This window comes from Pristiophorus japonicus, chromosome 20 (assembly GCF_044704955.1).
Source record: "Pristiophorus japonicus isolate sPriJap1 chromosome 20, sPriJap1.hap1, whole genome shotgun sequence".
NCBI classification, from domain to species: domain Eukaryota; kingdom Metazoa; phylum Chordata; class Chondrichthyes; family Pristiophoridae; genus Pristiophorus; species Pristiophorus japonicus.
In genome coordinates, this window is record NC_091996.1 from 87,123,644 (window position 1) to 87,141,257 (window position 17,614).

The following is a 17,614-nucleotide window of genomic DNA, read 5'->3' on the forward strand; positions in this document are numbered from 1 at the left end:
TTCTTTTCCTTTTTCTTTTTTCTTTTTCTCTTTTCCTCTCTCTCTTCCCCGCCCCCCCCCCCCCCCCAGCGGTGGTTATGATTGAGACCAGTTAAGTTCCGCGTGGCCCCCTGAATTTCGTCTTCCTCCTTTCTCGCGGCGTGTTCCAATGTCAGTTTGTGAGCTTCCGGCCACATATCCATAGCATAACTAAAAACCGCCTATTTCCTCCTCCGTAACATCGCCCGTCTCTGGCGCCTGCCTCAGCTCATCCGCTGCTGAAGCCCTCATCCGTGCCTTTGTTACCTCCAGACTTGACTATTCCAACGTACTCCTGGCTGGCCTCCCACATTCTACTTGACGTAAACTAAAGGTGATCCAAAACTCGGGCTGCCCCGTGTCCTAACTCGCACCGAGTCCCACTCACCCATCACCCCCTGTGCTCGCTGCCCCATGTCCTAACTCACACCGAGTCCCACTCACCCATCACCCCCTGTGCTCGCTGCCCGTGTCCTAACTTGCACCGAGTCCCACTCACCCATCACCCCCTGTGCTCGCTGCCCCGTGTCCTAACTCGCACCGAGTCCCGTTCATCTATCACCCCCTGTACTCGCTGCCCCCGTGTCCTAACTCGCACCGAGTCCCACTCACCCATCACCCCCTGTGCTCGCTGCCCCGTGTCCTAACTCGCACCGAGTCCCACTCACCCATCACCCCCTGTGCTCGCTGCCCCGTGTCCTAACTTGCACCTAGTCCCGCTCACCCATCACCCCCTGTGCTCGCTGCCCCGTGTCCTAACTCGCACCGAGTCCCGCTCACCCATCGCCCCCTGTGCTCGCTGACCTACATTGGCTCCCGGTTCAGTAACGCCTCGATTTCAAAATTCTCATCCTTGTTTACAAATCCCTCCATGGCCCTCGCCCCCTCCCTATCTCTGTAATCTCCTCCAGCCCCACAACCCCCGAGATGTCTGCGCTCCTCTAATTCTGCCCTCCTGACCATCCCTGATTATAATCGCTCCACCATCGGTGGCCGTGCCTTCTGTTGCCTGGGCCCCAAGCTCTGGGACTCCCTCCCTAAACCTCTCCACCTCTCTTTCCTCCTTCGAGACGCTCCTTAAAAACTACCTCTGTGACCAGTCACCCGCGCTAAATTCTACCTTTGCGGCTCAGTGCGAAAAAAAAATCTCAATGCTCCTGCGAAGTGCCTTGGAACGTTTCACCACGTTGAATGCGCTATATAAATACGAGTTGTTGTTGTTGTTGTGATATGAAGGTGACATTCTGGTGGTTTATCTTGGCAGCCAATCCCTTTATCGTCAGCACGATTCGGCAGACCACGAATAGCCGGAACAGCATTGCACTCCAGTGGCCAGTCCCGGCTCAATTCCGTCAGCAGGTCCTGGACTACGAGGTCAAGTACTACGAGAAGGTAAGCGGAGGGTGTCGCCAATGGAGCTCGTGTTTTGAAGATTGGCGGCGCTCGTTCTCTGATGGTTCCCTGACCCTGCGCGCCGCACACACCAACAAGGCCGTGTGTTCATTGTCCTAAAGTGGGGGGGTGGGGGGCTGTCATTGAGTGTTGTTAGCGAGAGCAGGTCGCGGCCTGTGTGGGAGTGAGGGTAGCTGCCTAAATAAAAGTTATTCCTTAAATTTTATTTATCTCAGTGCTGTTTGTGGCATCTGGCTGTGCACAATTTAGCTACAATGTCTCCCGACATTAGAAACATAGAAAATAGGTGCAGGAGTAGGCCATTCGGCCCTTCGAGCCTGCACCGCCATTCAATATGATCATGGCTGATCATTCACCTCAGTACCCCTTTCCTGCTTTCTCTCCATACCCCTTGATCCCTTTAGCCGTAAGGGCCACATCCAACTCCCTCTTGAATATATTCAATGAATTGGCCTCAACAACTTTCTGCGGTAGAGAATTCCACAGGTTAACAACTCTGAGTGAAGAAGTTTCTCCTCATCTCGGTCCTAAATGGCCCACCCCTTATCCTCAGACTGTGACCCCTGGTTCTGGACTTCCCCAACATCGGGAACATTCTTCCTGCATCTAACCTGTCCAATCCCATCAGAATTTTATATGTTTCTAGGAGATCCCCTCTCATCTTTCTAAACTCCAGTGAATAAAGGCCCAGCCGATCCAGTCACTCCTCATATGTCAGTCCTGCCATCCCAGGAATCAGTCTGGTGAACCTTCGCTGCACTCCCTCAATAGCAAGAACGTCCTTCCTCAGATTATGAGACCAAAACTGAACACAATATTCTAGGTGGGACCTGTACAACTGCAGTAAGACCTCCCTCCTCCTATACTCAAATCCCCTAGCTATGAAGGCCAACATACCATTTGCCTTCTTCACCGCCTGTTGTACCTTCATGCCAACTTTCAATGACTGATGTACCATGACACCCAGCTCTCATTGCACCTCCCCTTTTCCTAATCTGCCGCCATTCAGATAATATTCTACCTTCGTGTTTTGGCCACCAAAGTGGATAACCTCACATTTACAGCAGCACTTTGTTGGCTGAGAAGCACTTTGGCAGATCCTGGGGTGGTCAAGTGTGCGGTGTGAAGACTGGGTCAATGGGGCCTGAGAGTGCTGGGGGGAGCTCGGCGGGTCGGGCAGCATCTGTGGAGAGAAGGTTCACTCGGTTGATTCCTGAGATGAGGGGGTTGTCTTCTGAAGTTAAGTTGAGCAGGTTGGAGTTTAGAAGAATGAGAGGTGATCTTATTGAAACACACAAGATTCTGATGGGGGCTCGACAGGGTAGATGCAGAGAGGATGTTTCCCCTCGTTGGGGAATCTCGAACTAGGGGGCATAGTCTCAGAATAAGGCGCCGCCCATTTAAAACGGGTGAGGAGGCATTTCTTCTGAGGGTCGTAAATCTGTGGAATTCTCTGCCCCAGAGAGCTGTGGAGGCTGGGTCATTGAATATATTTAAGGTGGAGATAGACAGATTTTTGAGCGATAAGGAAGTGAAGGGTTATGGGGAGTGGGGAAGTGGAGCTGAGTCCATGATCAGATCAGCCATGATCTTGAATGGCGGAGCAGGCTCGAGGGGCCGAATGGCCGACGACTCCTATTTCTATGTAGAAACACAGAAATTTACAGTGCAGAAGGAGGCCATTTCGGCCCATTGTGTCCTCGCTGACTCTCAGTCAGCGGTCCTGAGGTTTACACGTTATAGGCGGTCCCTCGTGTCGAGGATGACTTCCTTCCACGCCAAAAAGGGATGAGTTCACCGGTGTTTCAATGAAGGACCTGATATTCCGGATCCCGAACTACATCCTGAAGGGTGGAAGATGCCTGTGGGTGGATTTTTTTAACGTGGGGTGGCCGTTGAACACCAGCCACCACACGGGGCTTGACAGAGCCAGGTCTTGGTCCAGTGGCAAGGGTCAACCAGGACGACTGGAGACCAGCTCTGCTGCACGGGCCTAGTGCGCGCGCACATATCGCGCAGTGTGGGCTGGGCCCGTGCTGCCCCTGGGCCCCTCCCCTCTTCACATGAACCAATGAACAATGGCGGAAAGGTAAAGAGCTCCCGGCCCAACCAGTCCGCCCCACGTGTTCTTAACGGGCGGAGCGGGGAGTCGACTTGTCGAAATAAATCGCCGGTCCGCCGACCCTAATACTTTTTTTTACTCCTCGGCCTTGCGCAGGACAAGAATGAAACCAGCGCCTCATCGATCAGCAGCTCCACCAACTCCCTGTCGATCGAGGGTCTGCGGAGTGGGGTGGTCTACGTGGTGCAAGTCCGAGCCAGGACCGAGACGGGCTACGGCAGGTTCAGCAGCAAGAACGACTTCTGGACACAGGGCGGAGGTACAGTCGAGTCCCAGGCTTCTCTCTCTGACCTAGGCCCCGGCAGCATCCAGCGTAAATCATCAGTCTCGCTTCACCCAGCCTTACCGTGTTTTTTTTCCGGGTCTTATAAAACTTAGGACCGAGTGCGTTGGATAGTCAGAGAGGGTTAAGATAAATTAACTTGCCAACTCCTCCAGGGATTGGGCCCCTCCCTGGAGTCTACAAGAATTAAACTGCTCGGAGCAAATCTCGGGAGCAAAATCCTCTAATTCTGCCCTCCTGCACATCCCTGACTATGATCGCTCCACCATCGGTGGCCGTGCCTTCTGTTGCCTGGACCCCAAGCTCTGGAACTCCCTCCCTAAACCTCTCCGCCTCTCTACCTCTCTCTCCTTCAAGACGCTCCTTAAAACCGACCTCTTTGACCAAGCTTTTGGTCACCTGCCCTAATTTCTCCTTATGCGGTTCGGTGTCAAATGTTTTATCCCATAACACCCCTGTGAAGTGCCATAGGAAGGTTCACTACGTTAAAGGCGCTATATAAATACAAGTTGCTGCTGTTAATCGCTCCCCCTTAAAATCTCTCGCCGTGTCGCTTCTCACGGTGGGGGGGAAAAAACCGCGCCCTGAAAATTTTGGTCGTCCGCCATTTTGTCGGGTGGGGGCGGGATCCCGCGGTCAACCGCTAACGCCGCGCCTCTCTCGTGCCGTTGCAGATACCTCGAGCCGGCGTGAGGAGCTCCTGCTCATCACCAGCTCCGCTTCGGTGGTCATCGTCCTCCTGGTGGTCGCGGTGGTGGCTGTGGTCTGTCTCAGGTAAGGTCACACTGGCCGGGCCCTGCCCGCTTCCCCCTTGCGGATCGCGGCGTCACCGAGCTGGGGGGGGGGGGGGGGGAGAACCCGACGAGAGGCACTGAATCACCCGCCCCATTCTCCCCATCCCAGCCTCCCTCCGCCCGGGGAGCAGCACCCAAGGGTGCGGGGAGCAGTTGTTAAATCCGTCGTGAGGATTGTTGGTCCTCATGGGTTGGCGTTACCGCCGCTGCCAATTGAAGCCATGTCCGCCACGGCATTTTTAATCGGAGTTTGGGTAAAATGCTTGCCGGTAGATATGGGTCCGATCCAAGGAGTCAGCGGGTAGGACTGGAACAGCCGATGCCAATTGGGGAACCGGCTTAGACAGAGTGGGCAGGAACAGGAGTTTACAGGGTCCCGTTTCTTAGAGGCTGGGTCAGCTTGGTGCTGGGCAACTTTGGGGCGAGGGGGCGGCGAGAGAGGTGGGGGGGTGGTGAGAGGGAGGGAGGGAGGGAGGGAGGGCGAGAGATTCCTAATACACTTCAGCACTGGTGCCTGATCATCAGTCCAACGTCGCTACACCTCATCAGCTCAAAGCAAGGTCGCTGATCCCCCTCCATCTCTGCCCAGGAACCCGGTCTCCTGCCCGCTCTGCCCAGGAACCCGGTCTCTTGCCCGCTCTGCCCAGGAACCCTGCCCGCTCTGCCCAGGAACCCGGTCTCCTGCCCGCTCTGCCCAGGAACCCAGTCTTCTGCCCAGGTCTCCCCACGCCCCGTCCTGTCCACCTTGTCTCCTCTCTCGGGGAGCTGTGCGCTTTCGGAGTGGCCGCTAGTTCTGATATTTGCGGGTCTCGGTCAAACATGGCGAGTAGACGGGGCACCAACAGGCATTGACGCTTGGCCTCTCTGTTTCACCCGACAGGAAGCAACGCAAACGAGACCCGGATTATTCTGAGAAGCTGCCCCCTAATATCGGTAAGTCCAGAACCCCAGAGGTCTCCGAGGTTGTGAAAGGGAATGAATTGTTTGAGGGGGAAGCATAGCGACGTGGGAACAGGAGGAGGCCATTCAGCCCCTCGAGCCTGTTCCGCCATTCAATTAGATCATGGTTGATCTGTGACCCAACTCCATATACCCGCCTTTGGTCCATATGCCTTAATGCTCTGGCCGAACCAAAAGGCATAAAGATAATGAAAGACTTGCATTTATATAGCGTCTTTCACGACCACCGGACGTCCCAAAGTACAGCCAATGAAGTACTTTTGGAGTGTAGTCACTTGTAATGTGGGAAATACCAATTTGCGCACAGCAAGCTCCCACACACAATGTGATAATGACCCAGATAATCTGTTTTTGTTATGTTGATTGAGAGATAAATATTGGCCCCCTGCTCTTCTTCCAAATAGTGGCCATGGGATCGTTTACATCCACCTGAGAGAGCAGACGGGGCCTCGGTTTAACGTCTCATCCGAAAGACGGCCCCTCCGACAGTGCGGCGCTCCCTCAGCACTGCCCCTCCGACAGTGCGGCGCTCCCTCAGCACTGCCCCTCCGACAGTGCGGCGCTCCCTCAGCACTGCCCCTCCGACAGTGCGCCGCTCCCTCAGCACTGCCCCTCCGACAGTGCGGCGCTCCCTCAGTACTGCCCCTCCGACAATGCGGCGCTCCCTCAGCACTGTCCCTCCGACAGTGCGGCGCTCCCTCAGTACTGTCCCTCCGATCCAACTGTCCCTCCGACAGTGCGGCGCTCTCTCAGCACTGCCCCTCCGACAATGCGGCGCTCCCTCAGTATTGCACTGGGAGTGTCGGCCTAGATTTTTGTGCTCAAGTCTCTAGAGTGGGACTTGAACCCACAATCTGCTGACTCAGAGGCGAGTGTGCTACCCTGAGGGAGTGCTGCACTGTCGGATGAGACATTAAACCGAGGCCCCGTCTGCCCCCTCAGGTGGATGTAAAAGATCCCACGGCACTGTTTAGAAGAAGAGCAGGGGAGTTCTCCCCGGTATCCGTGGGCCAATATTTATCCCTCAATCAACATCACTGCTCATTATCACATTGCTGTGTGTGGGAGCTTGCTGTGCGCAAATTGGCTGCCGCGTTTCCCACAATGCAACAGTGACCACACTTCAAAAGTACTTCATTGGCTATAAAGCGCTTTGGGATGTCCTAAGGTTGTTAGAGGTGCTATATAAATGTAAGTCTTTCTGATCTGCACCTCTCCCCATGCTGCGAATCTATGCAGGCCCCTCCATGGCCAAATAGTTCAGACCGCTTGCCAATATGGTGACGGGTTCAAATTCCGGAGGGGGGCGGGGGTGCAAATTACAAATGAGGTAGTTCGAAGTAAGAAGAGAGGCCCCTGCATATTCTTTTCCCCCGAAGGTTGTGGGGCAAGTTTCTGGGTGAATGGGGTCAGGTGACGGTTAGATGCAAAATCAGAACGTGTCGGAAATGACTTTTCACCAGATCTGGAAGGTGTTGGAGATGATCACCATCGTAGGCAGTCCTTCGGAGTCGAGGAAGACTTGCTTCCACTCTAAAAGTGAGTTCTCAGGTGGCTGAACAGTCCAATACAGGAATTGCAGTCCCTGTCACAGGTGGGACAGACAGTGGTTGAAGGAAAGGGGAGGGTGGGACTGGTTTGCCGCACGCTCCTTCCGCTGCCTGCGCTTGCTTTCTGCGCGCTCTCGGCGACGAGACTCGAGGTGCTCAGCGCCCTCCCGGATGCACTTCCTCCACTTAGGGCGGACTGGGCTTTGGCCAGGGACTCCCAGGTGCCGGTGGGGATGTTGCACTTTATCAAGGGAGGCTTTGAGGGTGGTCCCTTGTAACGTTTCCTCTGCCCACCTGGGGCTCGCTTGCCGTGAAGGAGTTCCGAGTAGAGCGCTTGCTTTGGGAGTCTCGTGTCAGGGCATGCGGACAATGTGACCCGCCCAGCGGAGCTGGTCGAGTGTGGTCAGTGCTGGGGATATTGGCCTGATCGAGACGATAAGCGTTTAATGAAGTGTGCAGCCAGGGAAAGAACAAAGGGGGAGGTCTGTAATAGGGGCGGAAGGCAGGAGAGATTTAATGACAAAAGGGCTGATGGTGCCAGAGGAAAGGAGGTGATAATGAGACCAGTATCGAGACAAAAGATGGCTTCAGAGGAGGTATAAATGGTTATAGTAGAATAGCGGGGGAGTGTGGGACGTTTGGTCATCATCATAGACGGTCCCTCGAAACGAGGATGACTTGCTTCCACGCCAAAAAAGGGTTGAGTTCAATGAGCTCACAAATGTTTCAATGAAGGACCTAATATTCCGGATCCCGAACTACATCCTGAAGGGTGGAAGATGCCTGTGGGTGGATTTTTTTAACGTGGGGTGGCCGTTGCACACCAGCCACCACACGGGGCTTGACAGAGCGAGGTCTTGGTCCAGTGGCAAGGGTTAACCAGGACGACTGGAGACCAGCTCTGCTGCACGGACCCAGTGCGCACATATCGCACAGTGTGGGCTGGGCCCGTGCTGCCCCTGGGCCCTCGCCTCTTCTGGGCCCCGATCACATCGCTCCACAGTCTCTCGCCGCTCCTTCGCCCCGACCTCGCTGCTCCTGCTGTACCTGCCCACGCTCCAATCACCGACCTTGGCCTTGATGACGTCACTCTTCGCTGCCGTCACCAAGCGGCCCACGGCCTCCGCTCACCGCTCTGTTTGTGGCCACGACCTGCCGCGGGACAATCTGGTGAATGGCAAAACGCTCCCCTGGCCCGGGACTGTGACGGAGAAAGGGAGGTACACCCCAGGGGGGATTTCCTCCACCCCAACACCAGCCTGCAACCTCCTTCACTACCAAGTGGCTCTGAAAGATATAAAGTCTTTCATTTATATAGCGCCTTTTCACAACCTCAGGACTTCCCAAAGTGCTTCACAGCCATTGAAGTACTTCTGGAGTGTAGTCACTGTTGTAATGTAGGAAGCCCGGCAGCCAATATGCGCACAGCAAGCTCCCACAAACAGTAATAACCAGATAATCTGTTTTTTATTGATAATCAACATAACATAAAAACAGATTATCCAGGTCATTGTCACATTGCTGTGTGTGGGAGCTTGCTGTGCGCAAATTGGCTGCCGCGTTTCCCACATTACAACAGTGACTACACTCCAAAAGTACTTCGTTGGCTGAAAAACGCTTTGAGACGTCCGGTGGTCGTGAAAGGCGCTATATAAATGCAAGTCTTTTTCTTTTTAGTGATGTTGATTGAGGGATAAATATTGGGCCCAGGACACCCCCTGCTCTTTTCCGAAATAGTGGCCGTGGGATCTTTTGCGTCCACCTGAGAGAGCAGACGGGGCCTCGGTTTAACGTCTCCTCCGACAGTGCGGCGTTCCCTCAGTACTGCCCCTCCGACAGTGCGACGCTCCCTCAGTACTGCCCCTCCGACAGTGCGACGCTCCCTCAGTATTGCCCCTCCGACAGTGCGGCGCTCCCTCAGTACTGCCCCTCCGACAGTGCGGCGCTCCCTCAGTACTGCACTGGGAGTGTCGGCCTGGATTTATGTGCTCAAGTCCCTGGAGTGGAACTCGAACCCACAACCTTCTGACTCCGAGGCGAGAGAGAGAGTGCTGCCCACTGAGCCACGGCTGGATCTGTGGTGCACCCATCCCCCATTACCACCACTGGCTGTCCACGAGGAGTGGTGGTTAAGGCCTAAACTCAACGTTGAGGCCTGTAGAAAGAACATAAGAATTAGGAGCAGGATTCGGCCCCTCGAGCCTGCTCCGCCATTCGATAAGATCATGGGTGATCTTCGACCTCAACTCCACTTTCCCGCCCGGTCCCCATATCTCTTGATTCCCCATGATTCCAAAAATCTCAGCCTTGAATATACTCAGCAACTGAGCCTCCACAGCCCTCTGGGGCAGAGAATTCCAAAGATTCACCACCCTCTGAGTGAAGAAATTTCTCCTCATCTCAGTCCTAAATGGCCGACCCCTTATCCTGAGACTGTGACCCCTGGTTCTAGACTCCCTCAGCCCGGGGGAAACATCCTCCCTGCATCTACCCTGTCAATTCCCCTCAGAATCTTATATGTATCAATGAGATCACCTCTAAACTCCAGAGTATAGGCCCATTCTACTCAATCTCTCCTCATTGGACAATCCCCCATCCCAGGAATCAATCTAATAAAAATGTCATAGGCTGGAGGAACATCAAATGGATTCTGAACAAGAAGGGATTGAGAAATATGAAGGAGGGAGAGTTATGTGGAGCTGGTTGAGAGATTTCCCCCATCAGCTAAGCTATCTCCTGAGCATCCCTGATTATAATCGCTCCACCATCGGCGGCCATGCCTTCTGTTGCCTGGGCCCCAAGCTCTGGAACTCCCTCCCTAAACCTCTCCGCCTCTCTACCTCTCTTTCCTCCTTCGAGACGCTCCTTAAAACCGACCTCTTTGACCAAGCTTATGGCCACCTGCGCTAATTTCTACTTGTGCGGCTCGGCGTTAAATTGTTATTGCGTAACACTCCTGTGAAGGCGCCTTGGGACGTTTCACTGCGTTAAAAGGCGCTATATAAACTCAGGTTGGCAAACTTCTGACCGATGTCAAGGGCCTGGTTGCGGTGGACGGGAAAGGGAGCCACCCATTTCTCGAAGCAATGTATTGGTTGGAGGATTTACTCTCGGTAACTAAGTCTCCGTTATTCCGCAGCTACTCCAGGAATTAAAGTCTACATCGATCCCTTCACCTACGAGGACCCCAACGAGGCTGTCCGGGAATTTGCCAAGGAGATTGACGTGTCGTACGTTAAGATTGAAGAAGTTATAGGAGCTGGTAGGTGGAGGCCCGCTCGTTGCCAATGGTCGCATTGGACCCCTTATCTTTGGCGTCAAGTGTTCCTGTGATCTGGATTGGCTCGCGCGTGTGTGTACACAAGAGACCCAGATTGTGCTATGTACACGTGAGTGTGACTTGAAACTGGATAAGAACACAAGAATTGGGAGCAGGAGTCGGCCATTCTGCCCCTCGAGCCTGCTCCGCTATTTAATAAGATCATGGCTGATCTTCGACCTCAACTCCACTTTCCCGCCCGATCCCCATATCATTTGATTCCCCGAGAGTCCAAAAATCTATGCTTTCTCTCCATACCCCTTGATCCCTTTAGCCGTATGGGCCACATCTAACTCCCTTTTGAATATATCTAACGAACTGGCCTCAACAACTTTCTGTGGTAGAGAATTCCACAGGTTCACAATTCTCCGAGTGAAGAAGTTTCTCATCATCTCGGTCCTAAATGGCTTACCCCTTATCCTTAGACTGTGACCCCCTGGTTCTGGACTTCCCCAACATTGGGAACATTCTTCCTGCATCTAACCTGTCCAATCCCGTCAGAATTTTATATGTTTCTATGAGATCCCCTCTCATTCATCTAAACTCCAGTGAATACAAGCCCAGTCAATCCAGTCTCTCCTTATATGTCAGTCCTGCCATCCCGGGAATCAGTCTGGTGAACCTTCGCTGCACTCCCTCAATAGCAAGAAAGTCCTTCCTCAGATTAGGAGACCAAAACTGGACACAATATTCCAGGTGAGGCCTCACCAAGGCCCTGTACAACTGCAGTAAGACCTCCCTGCTCCTATACTCAAATCCCCTCGCTATGAAGGCCAACATGCCATTTGTCTTCCTCACCGCCTGCTGTACCTGCATGCCAGCTTTCAATGACTGATGTACCACGACACCCAGGTCTCGTTGCACCTCTCCTTTTCCTAATCTGCCGCCGTTCAGATAATCGATCCCAGCCTTGAATATACTCAACGTCTCAGCCTCCACAGCCCTCTGGGAATTCTAGAAATTCAGAGCCCGCCGAGTGAAGAAATTCCTCCTCATCTCAGTCTTAAAAGGCTGACCTCTTATCCTGAGACTATGCCCCCCCCCCTAGTTTGAGACTCCCCAGCCAGGGGAAAACATCCTCTCCGTATCTAATCTGTCAACTCCCCCTTCAGTATCTTACCTGTTTCAACATCCGCTTGTGCACGAAGGAAAGATGTGCACTGGGTTGTGTGCCATGTGTACATGTGTGTTTGACAGGCACCAGACCATGTGTGTCTGCATTGGGTCATGTGCACCTTTTCTGTGTAGTGGGTCCTGCATGTGTCTGTAATTGTGAAGTAGAATGGATTGCGATTTCCTCTTGTTAATCCCCCATCATCATCATCATCGGCCGTCCCTCGTGTCGAGGATGACTTGCTTCCACGCCGAAAAACGACGAGTTCACAGGTGTTTCAGTGAAGGACCTGATAGTCCAGATCCCGAACTACATCCTGAAGGGTGGAAGATGCCTGTGGGTGGATTTTTTTAACGTGGGGTGACCGTTGCACACCAGCCACCACACGGGCTTGACAGAGCGAGGTCTCGGTCCAGTGGCAAGGGTTAACCAGGACGACTGGAGACCAGCTCTGCTGCACGGACCCAGTGCGCCCACATATCGCACTGTGGGCTGGGCCCATGCTGCCCCTGGGCCCTCGACACTTCTGGGCCCCGAACCCACGCATCTCCTGGGCCCCGATCACGTCCCTCTACGAACTCCGAAAATCGGCGCAGTCCCGGCTTGCCAGACCAGGACTATGTTAATTCAGGTCCTGCGTGAACACCCACAAGGGGTTTATCCCGGTTATCTATAACATGTTAAAAAGCTTCATCTATAAGGGCTGTCGATATAACCTCGGGTCTTGTTGTGACACTATTATCCATGATAAATTCCTACGACCACATTTGCAATGGAGATCGCCCATGTAAACATGTCATGCTGTAATTACACCCTCCCACCACTGGTGGCGCTGTACATGGACAGGAGGATACATTTAGCCTCTCAAGCCTGTTATATTAGGAATGGGAGGAGGACATTCAGCCCCCTTGAGCTTATTACATGGGAACAGGAGGAGGCCATTCAGCCCCTCGAGCCTGTTACACAGGAACAGAAGGAGGCCATTCAACCCCTCGAGCCTGTTACATTAGGAACAGGATGAAGCCATTCAGCCCCTCGAGCCTGTTACACAGGAACAGGAGGAGGCCATTCAGCCCCTCGAGCCTGTTACACAGGAACAGGAGGAGGCCATTCAGCCCCTCGAGCCTGTTACACAGGAACAGGAGGAGGCCATTCAGCCCCTCGAGCCTGTTACACAGGAACAGGAGGAGGCCATTCAGCCCCTCGAGCCTGTTACACAGGAACAGGAGGAGGCCATTCAGCCCCTCGAGCCTGTTACACAGGAACAGGAGGAGGCCATTCAGCCCCTCGAGCCTATTACATTAGGAACAGGAAGAGGCCATTCAGCCCCTTGAGCCTGTTACATTTGGAACAGGAGGAGGCTATTCATCCCCTCGAGCCTGTTACACAGGAACAGGAGGAGGCCATTCAGCCCCTCGAGCCTGTTACATTAGGAACAACAGGAGGCCATTCAGCCCCTCGAGCCTGTTGCACAGGAACAGGAGGAGGCCATTCAGCCCCTCGAGCCTGTTGCACAGGAACAGGAGGAGGCCATTCAGCCCCTCGAACCTGTTACACAGGAACAGGAGGAGGCCCATTCAGCCCCTCGAGCCTGTTACACAGGAACAGGAGGAGGCCATTCAGCCCCTCGAGCCTGTTACACAGGAACAGGAGGAGGCCATTCAGCCCCTCGAGCCTGTTACACAGGAACAGGAGGAGGCTATTCAGCCCCTCGAGCCTGTTACACAGGAACAGGAGGAGGCCATTCAGCCGCTCGATCGTGGCTGATCTGCACCGTACAAAAAAGAAAACAAAGACTTGCATTTATATAGCGCCTTTCTCGACCACCGGACGTCCCAAAGCACTTCACAGCCAATGAAGTACTTTTGGAGTGTAGTCACTGTTGTAATGTGGGAAACGCTGCAACCAATTTGCGCACAGCAAGCTCCCACACACAGCAATGTGATAATCCAGATAATCTGTTTTCTTTGTGATGTTGATTGAGGGATAAATATTGGTTACAGGACACCGGGGATAACTCCCCTGCTCTTCTTCGAAATAGTGGCCGTGGGATCTGTTACGTCCACCTGAGAGCAGACGGGGCCTCGGTTTAACGTCACCTCCGACAGTGCGGCACTCCCTCAGCACAGCCCCTCTGACAATGCGGCGCTCCCTCAGCACTGCACTGGGAACGTCGGCCTGGATTTATGTGCTCAAGTCCCTGGAGTGGGACTTGAACCCACAACCTTCTGCCTCCGAGGCAAGTGTGCTGCCCACTGACCCACTGCTTAACTCCGTCTACCTGCCTTGGTTCCTTAATACCCCTTGCCTAATAATCTGCCTACCATGGTTTTGAAAGTTGCAATTGGCCTCCCGGCCTCAACAGAGTTTTTAAGGGAGAGAGTTCCAGATTCCCACCACCCTTTGTGTGAAGAAGTGCTTCCTGACATCACCCCTGAACGGCCGGGCTCTAATTTTAAGGCCCCCCCTTGTTCTGGAGTGCCCCACCAGAGAAAACAGTTTCTCTCTCTATCGCCCCCTATCAACTCCTTCAGTCATCTTAAACACCTCGATTAGATCATCCCTTAGTCCTCTACACTCGAGGGAACACAATCCCAGTCTGTGCGACCTCTCCTTGTAATTTAAACCCTTTAGCCCCGGGTATCGTTCTGGTGAATCTGCACTGCTCTTCCTCCGAAGCCAATATATCCTTCCTGAGGGGCGGGGCCCAGAACTGGACGCAGTTACTCCAGATGAGGGTCTGACCAGAGCTTTATATAACCGTAGCATAACTTCCACCCTTTGTATTGCAGCCCCCTTGAGATTAAGGCCGACATTCCATTCGCATTCTGAATTATTATTTGTATCTTTCCACTCGCGCTTGCCTCTCATAATTCTTTAGCCTGTAATGCAGAGAAACTCCCATATCCCCAGCAACTCGGCTTCACTGCTTCCTGAATCGTGTCCGCGCCGGCCGACAAAGAGCCACCCAGCCTAATCCCACTTTCCCGCTCTCGGTCCGTAGCCCTGCAGGTTACGGCACTTCAGGCGCACATCCAAGTACTTTTTAAATGTGGTGAGGGTTTCTGCCTCTACCAGCCTTTCAGGCAGTGAGTTCCAGACCCCCCCACCCTCTGGGTGAAATAAGTTCTCCTTAACTCTCCTCAAACCATCTATTAATGTATTTGCTTCATGGGTTCTTTGCTTAAGAATTCATAGCAACACATTGCTATTAAGAACTAGTTGGTTTATTAACAAAGGTTTAGCAATCACACGACACATTACCAGTTCATCCATCATCATCATCATAGGCAGTACCTCGGAATCGAGGAAGACTTGTTTCCGCTCTAAAAGTGCGTTCTCAGGTGACTGAACAATCCAATATGGGAATTACAGTCTCTGTCACAGGTGGGACAGACAGTGGTTGAAGGAAAGGGTGGGTGGGACTGGTTTGCCGCACGCTCCTTCCGCTGCCTGCGCTTGTTTTCTGCGTGCTCGCGGCGACGAGACTCGAGGTGCTCAGCGCCCTCATCTACCAGGCTCACAACTGCATACCTCACCCTGGATGACCGAGACCCAACTGGCCGGTGTTTTATTGAGTCTTGTGACCATCACGTGACACGGATAAGCCGCTCCCAACTCAACAGCTCTACAACTATTTTAAGTAGAACTTCAAATCAAGGGCCCCCTTTTGGCAAGGTCACTAGAACCCACAAATTTCCAAATAAAATGTTAACTGAAACCTGGATCAAATTAGAATATGGTTGCCAGGGGGTAGTGATGCACTCCAGTCCCTCCGGCGCCCACCTCTCGCGGCAGGCCGCGAGCGTACCGGTGGACACCGCGTGCTCCATCTCCAGGGACACCCTGGCTCGGGTGTAACCGCGGAAGAGAGGCAGGCAGTCGGGCTGAACGACCGCCCGCTGCCTGGACCGGCTGATGGCCCCCTTGGCCAGGCCCAGGAGCAGTCCTACGAGGAGGTCCTCCGACCTGCCCGCTGCCCCCTCCGCACCGGGTGCCCAAAGATCAGGAGCGTGGGACTGAAGTGCAGCCAGAATTTGAGGAGCAGCCCCTTCAGATATTGGAAGAGGGGCTGCAACCTCACACACTGAACATACACATGGAACACGGACTCCTCCAGACCGCAGAAAATGCAGGCGGCCTGGGAGCCTGTGAACTGACTTAAAAACCAATTGCATGGGACACAAAAGCTCTACAATCCCGTGAGCATACTCACAGGTACATACAACTAATTGCTTTAAAGCTATGCCTCCTGGCTATTGACCTTTTTTAAAAAAAAAAAAAAAAAAAAATTATTTTAAATTTGCTATTTAACTTTGCGTACTATCAGTTCCAAGTGTTAAGATAACAAACGGGGACACATTGTATCACGTCAGGACAGGTACCTATTCACATCTAAGCTCTCTGCTCCGATTATCCCTCCACCGCTCTCTGCTACCTCTTCACCTGATGATTACATTTGACTTTACTCTCCCTGTGCATTGCCGCATGTGTTTGACGGCTATGTGTATAGTCTACGGGAGATGTGAAGGTCTTTGGAGAAGGTACAGAGGAGATTTACACAGAAACAGGCCATTCGGCCCAACCAGTCCATGCCGGTGTTTATGCCCCACTCGAGCCTCCTCCCGTCTTTCCTCATCTAAATCTATCAGCATAACCCTCTATTCCCTTCTCCCCCATGCGCTTGTCCAGCCTCCCCTTAAATGCATCGATACTATTCGCCTCAACCCCTCCCTGTGGCAGCGAGTTCCACATTCTCACCCCTCTCTGGGTGAAGAAGTTTCCCCTGAATTCCCCATTGGGTTTCTGGGTGACTATCCTATATTGATGGCCTCTAGTTATGCTCTTCCCCCACAAGTGGAAACATTCTCTCTGTATCCACTCGATCAAAACCTTTCATCATTTTAAAGACCTCTATGAGGTCACCCCTCAGCCTTCTTTTTCCAAGAGAAAAGAGACCCAGCCTGTTCATCCTTTCCTGATATCTATACCCTCGGTATCATCTTTGTAAATCTTCTCTGCACCCTCTCCCGTGCCTCTATATCCTGTTTATAATATGGCGACCAGAACTGTACGCAGTGCTCCCAGTGTGGTCTACCCAAGGTTCGATACAGGTTTAGCATAGCTTCCCCATTTTAAAATTCTATCCCTCCAGAAATGAACCCTAGTTCTTGGTTTGCTTTTATTACGGCCTTGTTAACCTGTGGGGCTACATTTACTAGAATGGTACCAGGGATGAGGGACTTCAGCTACGTGGAGAGTCTGCAGAAGCTGGGGTTATTCTCCTGAGAGCAGAGAAGGTTAAAAGGAGATTTGATTGAGGTGTTCAAAATCATGAGGGTTGATTCAGTAAATAAGGAGAAACGGTTTCAAGTTTCTTGAATGATAAGAGTCGAGGGTTATCAGGAGCAGGCAGGGAAGTGGAGCTGAGTCCATGATCAGATCAGCCATGATCTTATTAAATGGTGGAGCAGGCTCGAGGGGCCGAATGGCCGACTCCTGCTCCTATCCCCTCATGTTATGTTCTTATGTTCTTATGGCAGAAGGGTGAGTAACAGATTTAGGGTAATTTGGAAAAGAAACCGAGGAGGAGATGAGAATTTATTTTACGCAGCGAGTTGTTGTGATCGGGAACGCGCTGCCTGAAAGGGCGGTGGGAGCAGATTCAATAGTAACTTTCAAACCGGGAATTGGATAAATACTTGAAAAGGAAAAAATGTGCAAGGCTACGGGGTTAAGAGCAGGGGGGAGTGGGACTACATAAGAACATAAGAAATAGGAACAGGAGTAGGCCATTCGGCCCCTCGAGCCTGCTCCACCAGTTAATACAATCATGGCTGATCTGATTATGGACTCAGCTCCACTTCCCCGCCCGCTCCCCATGACCCCTTATTCCCTTATCGGTTAAGAAACTGTCTATCTCTGTCTTAAATTTTTTCAATGTTCCAGCTTCCACAGCTCTCTGAGGCAGCAAATTCCACAGATTTACAACCCTCTGAGAAGAAATTCCTCCTCATCTCAGTTTTAAATGGGCAGCCCCT

At 52.7% G+C, this 17,614-nt stretch overlaps 1 protein-coding gene across 1 annotated transcript in view; it reads left to right on the top strand.

Annotated features, from left to right (window-relative positions):
• The window catches only part of LOC139232655 (ephrin type-B receptor 1-like), an 88,990-nt gene that overhangs the window by 59,730 nt on the left and 11,646 nt on the right, over positions 1 to 17,614 (top strand). Inside the window, 5 exon segments of the mRNA XM_070863111.1 lie at positions 1,283 to 1,410; positions 3,650 to 3,812; positions 4,511 to 4,610; positions 5,511 to 5,563; positions 10,280 to 10,402. Coding sequence (XP_070719212.1) covers positions 1,283 to 1,410; positions 3,650 to 3,812; positions 4,511 to 4,610; positions 5,511 to 5,563; positions 10,280 to 10,402 — 567 coding nt within the window.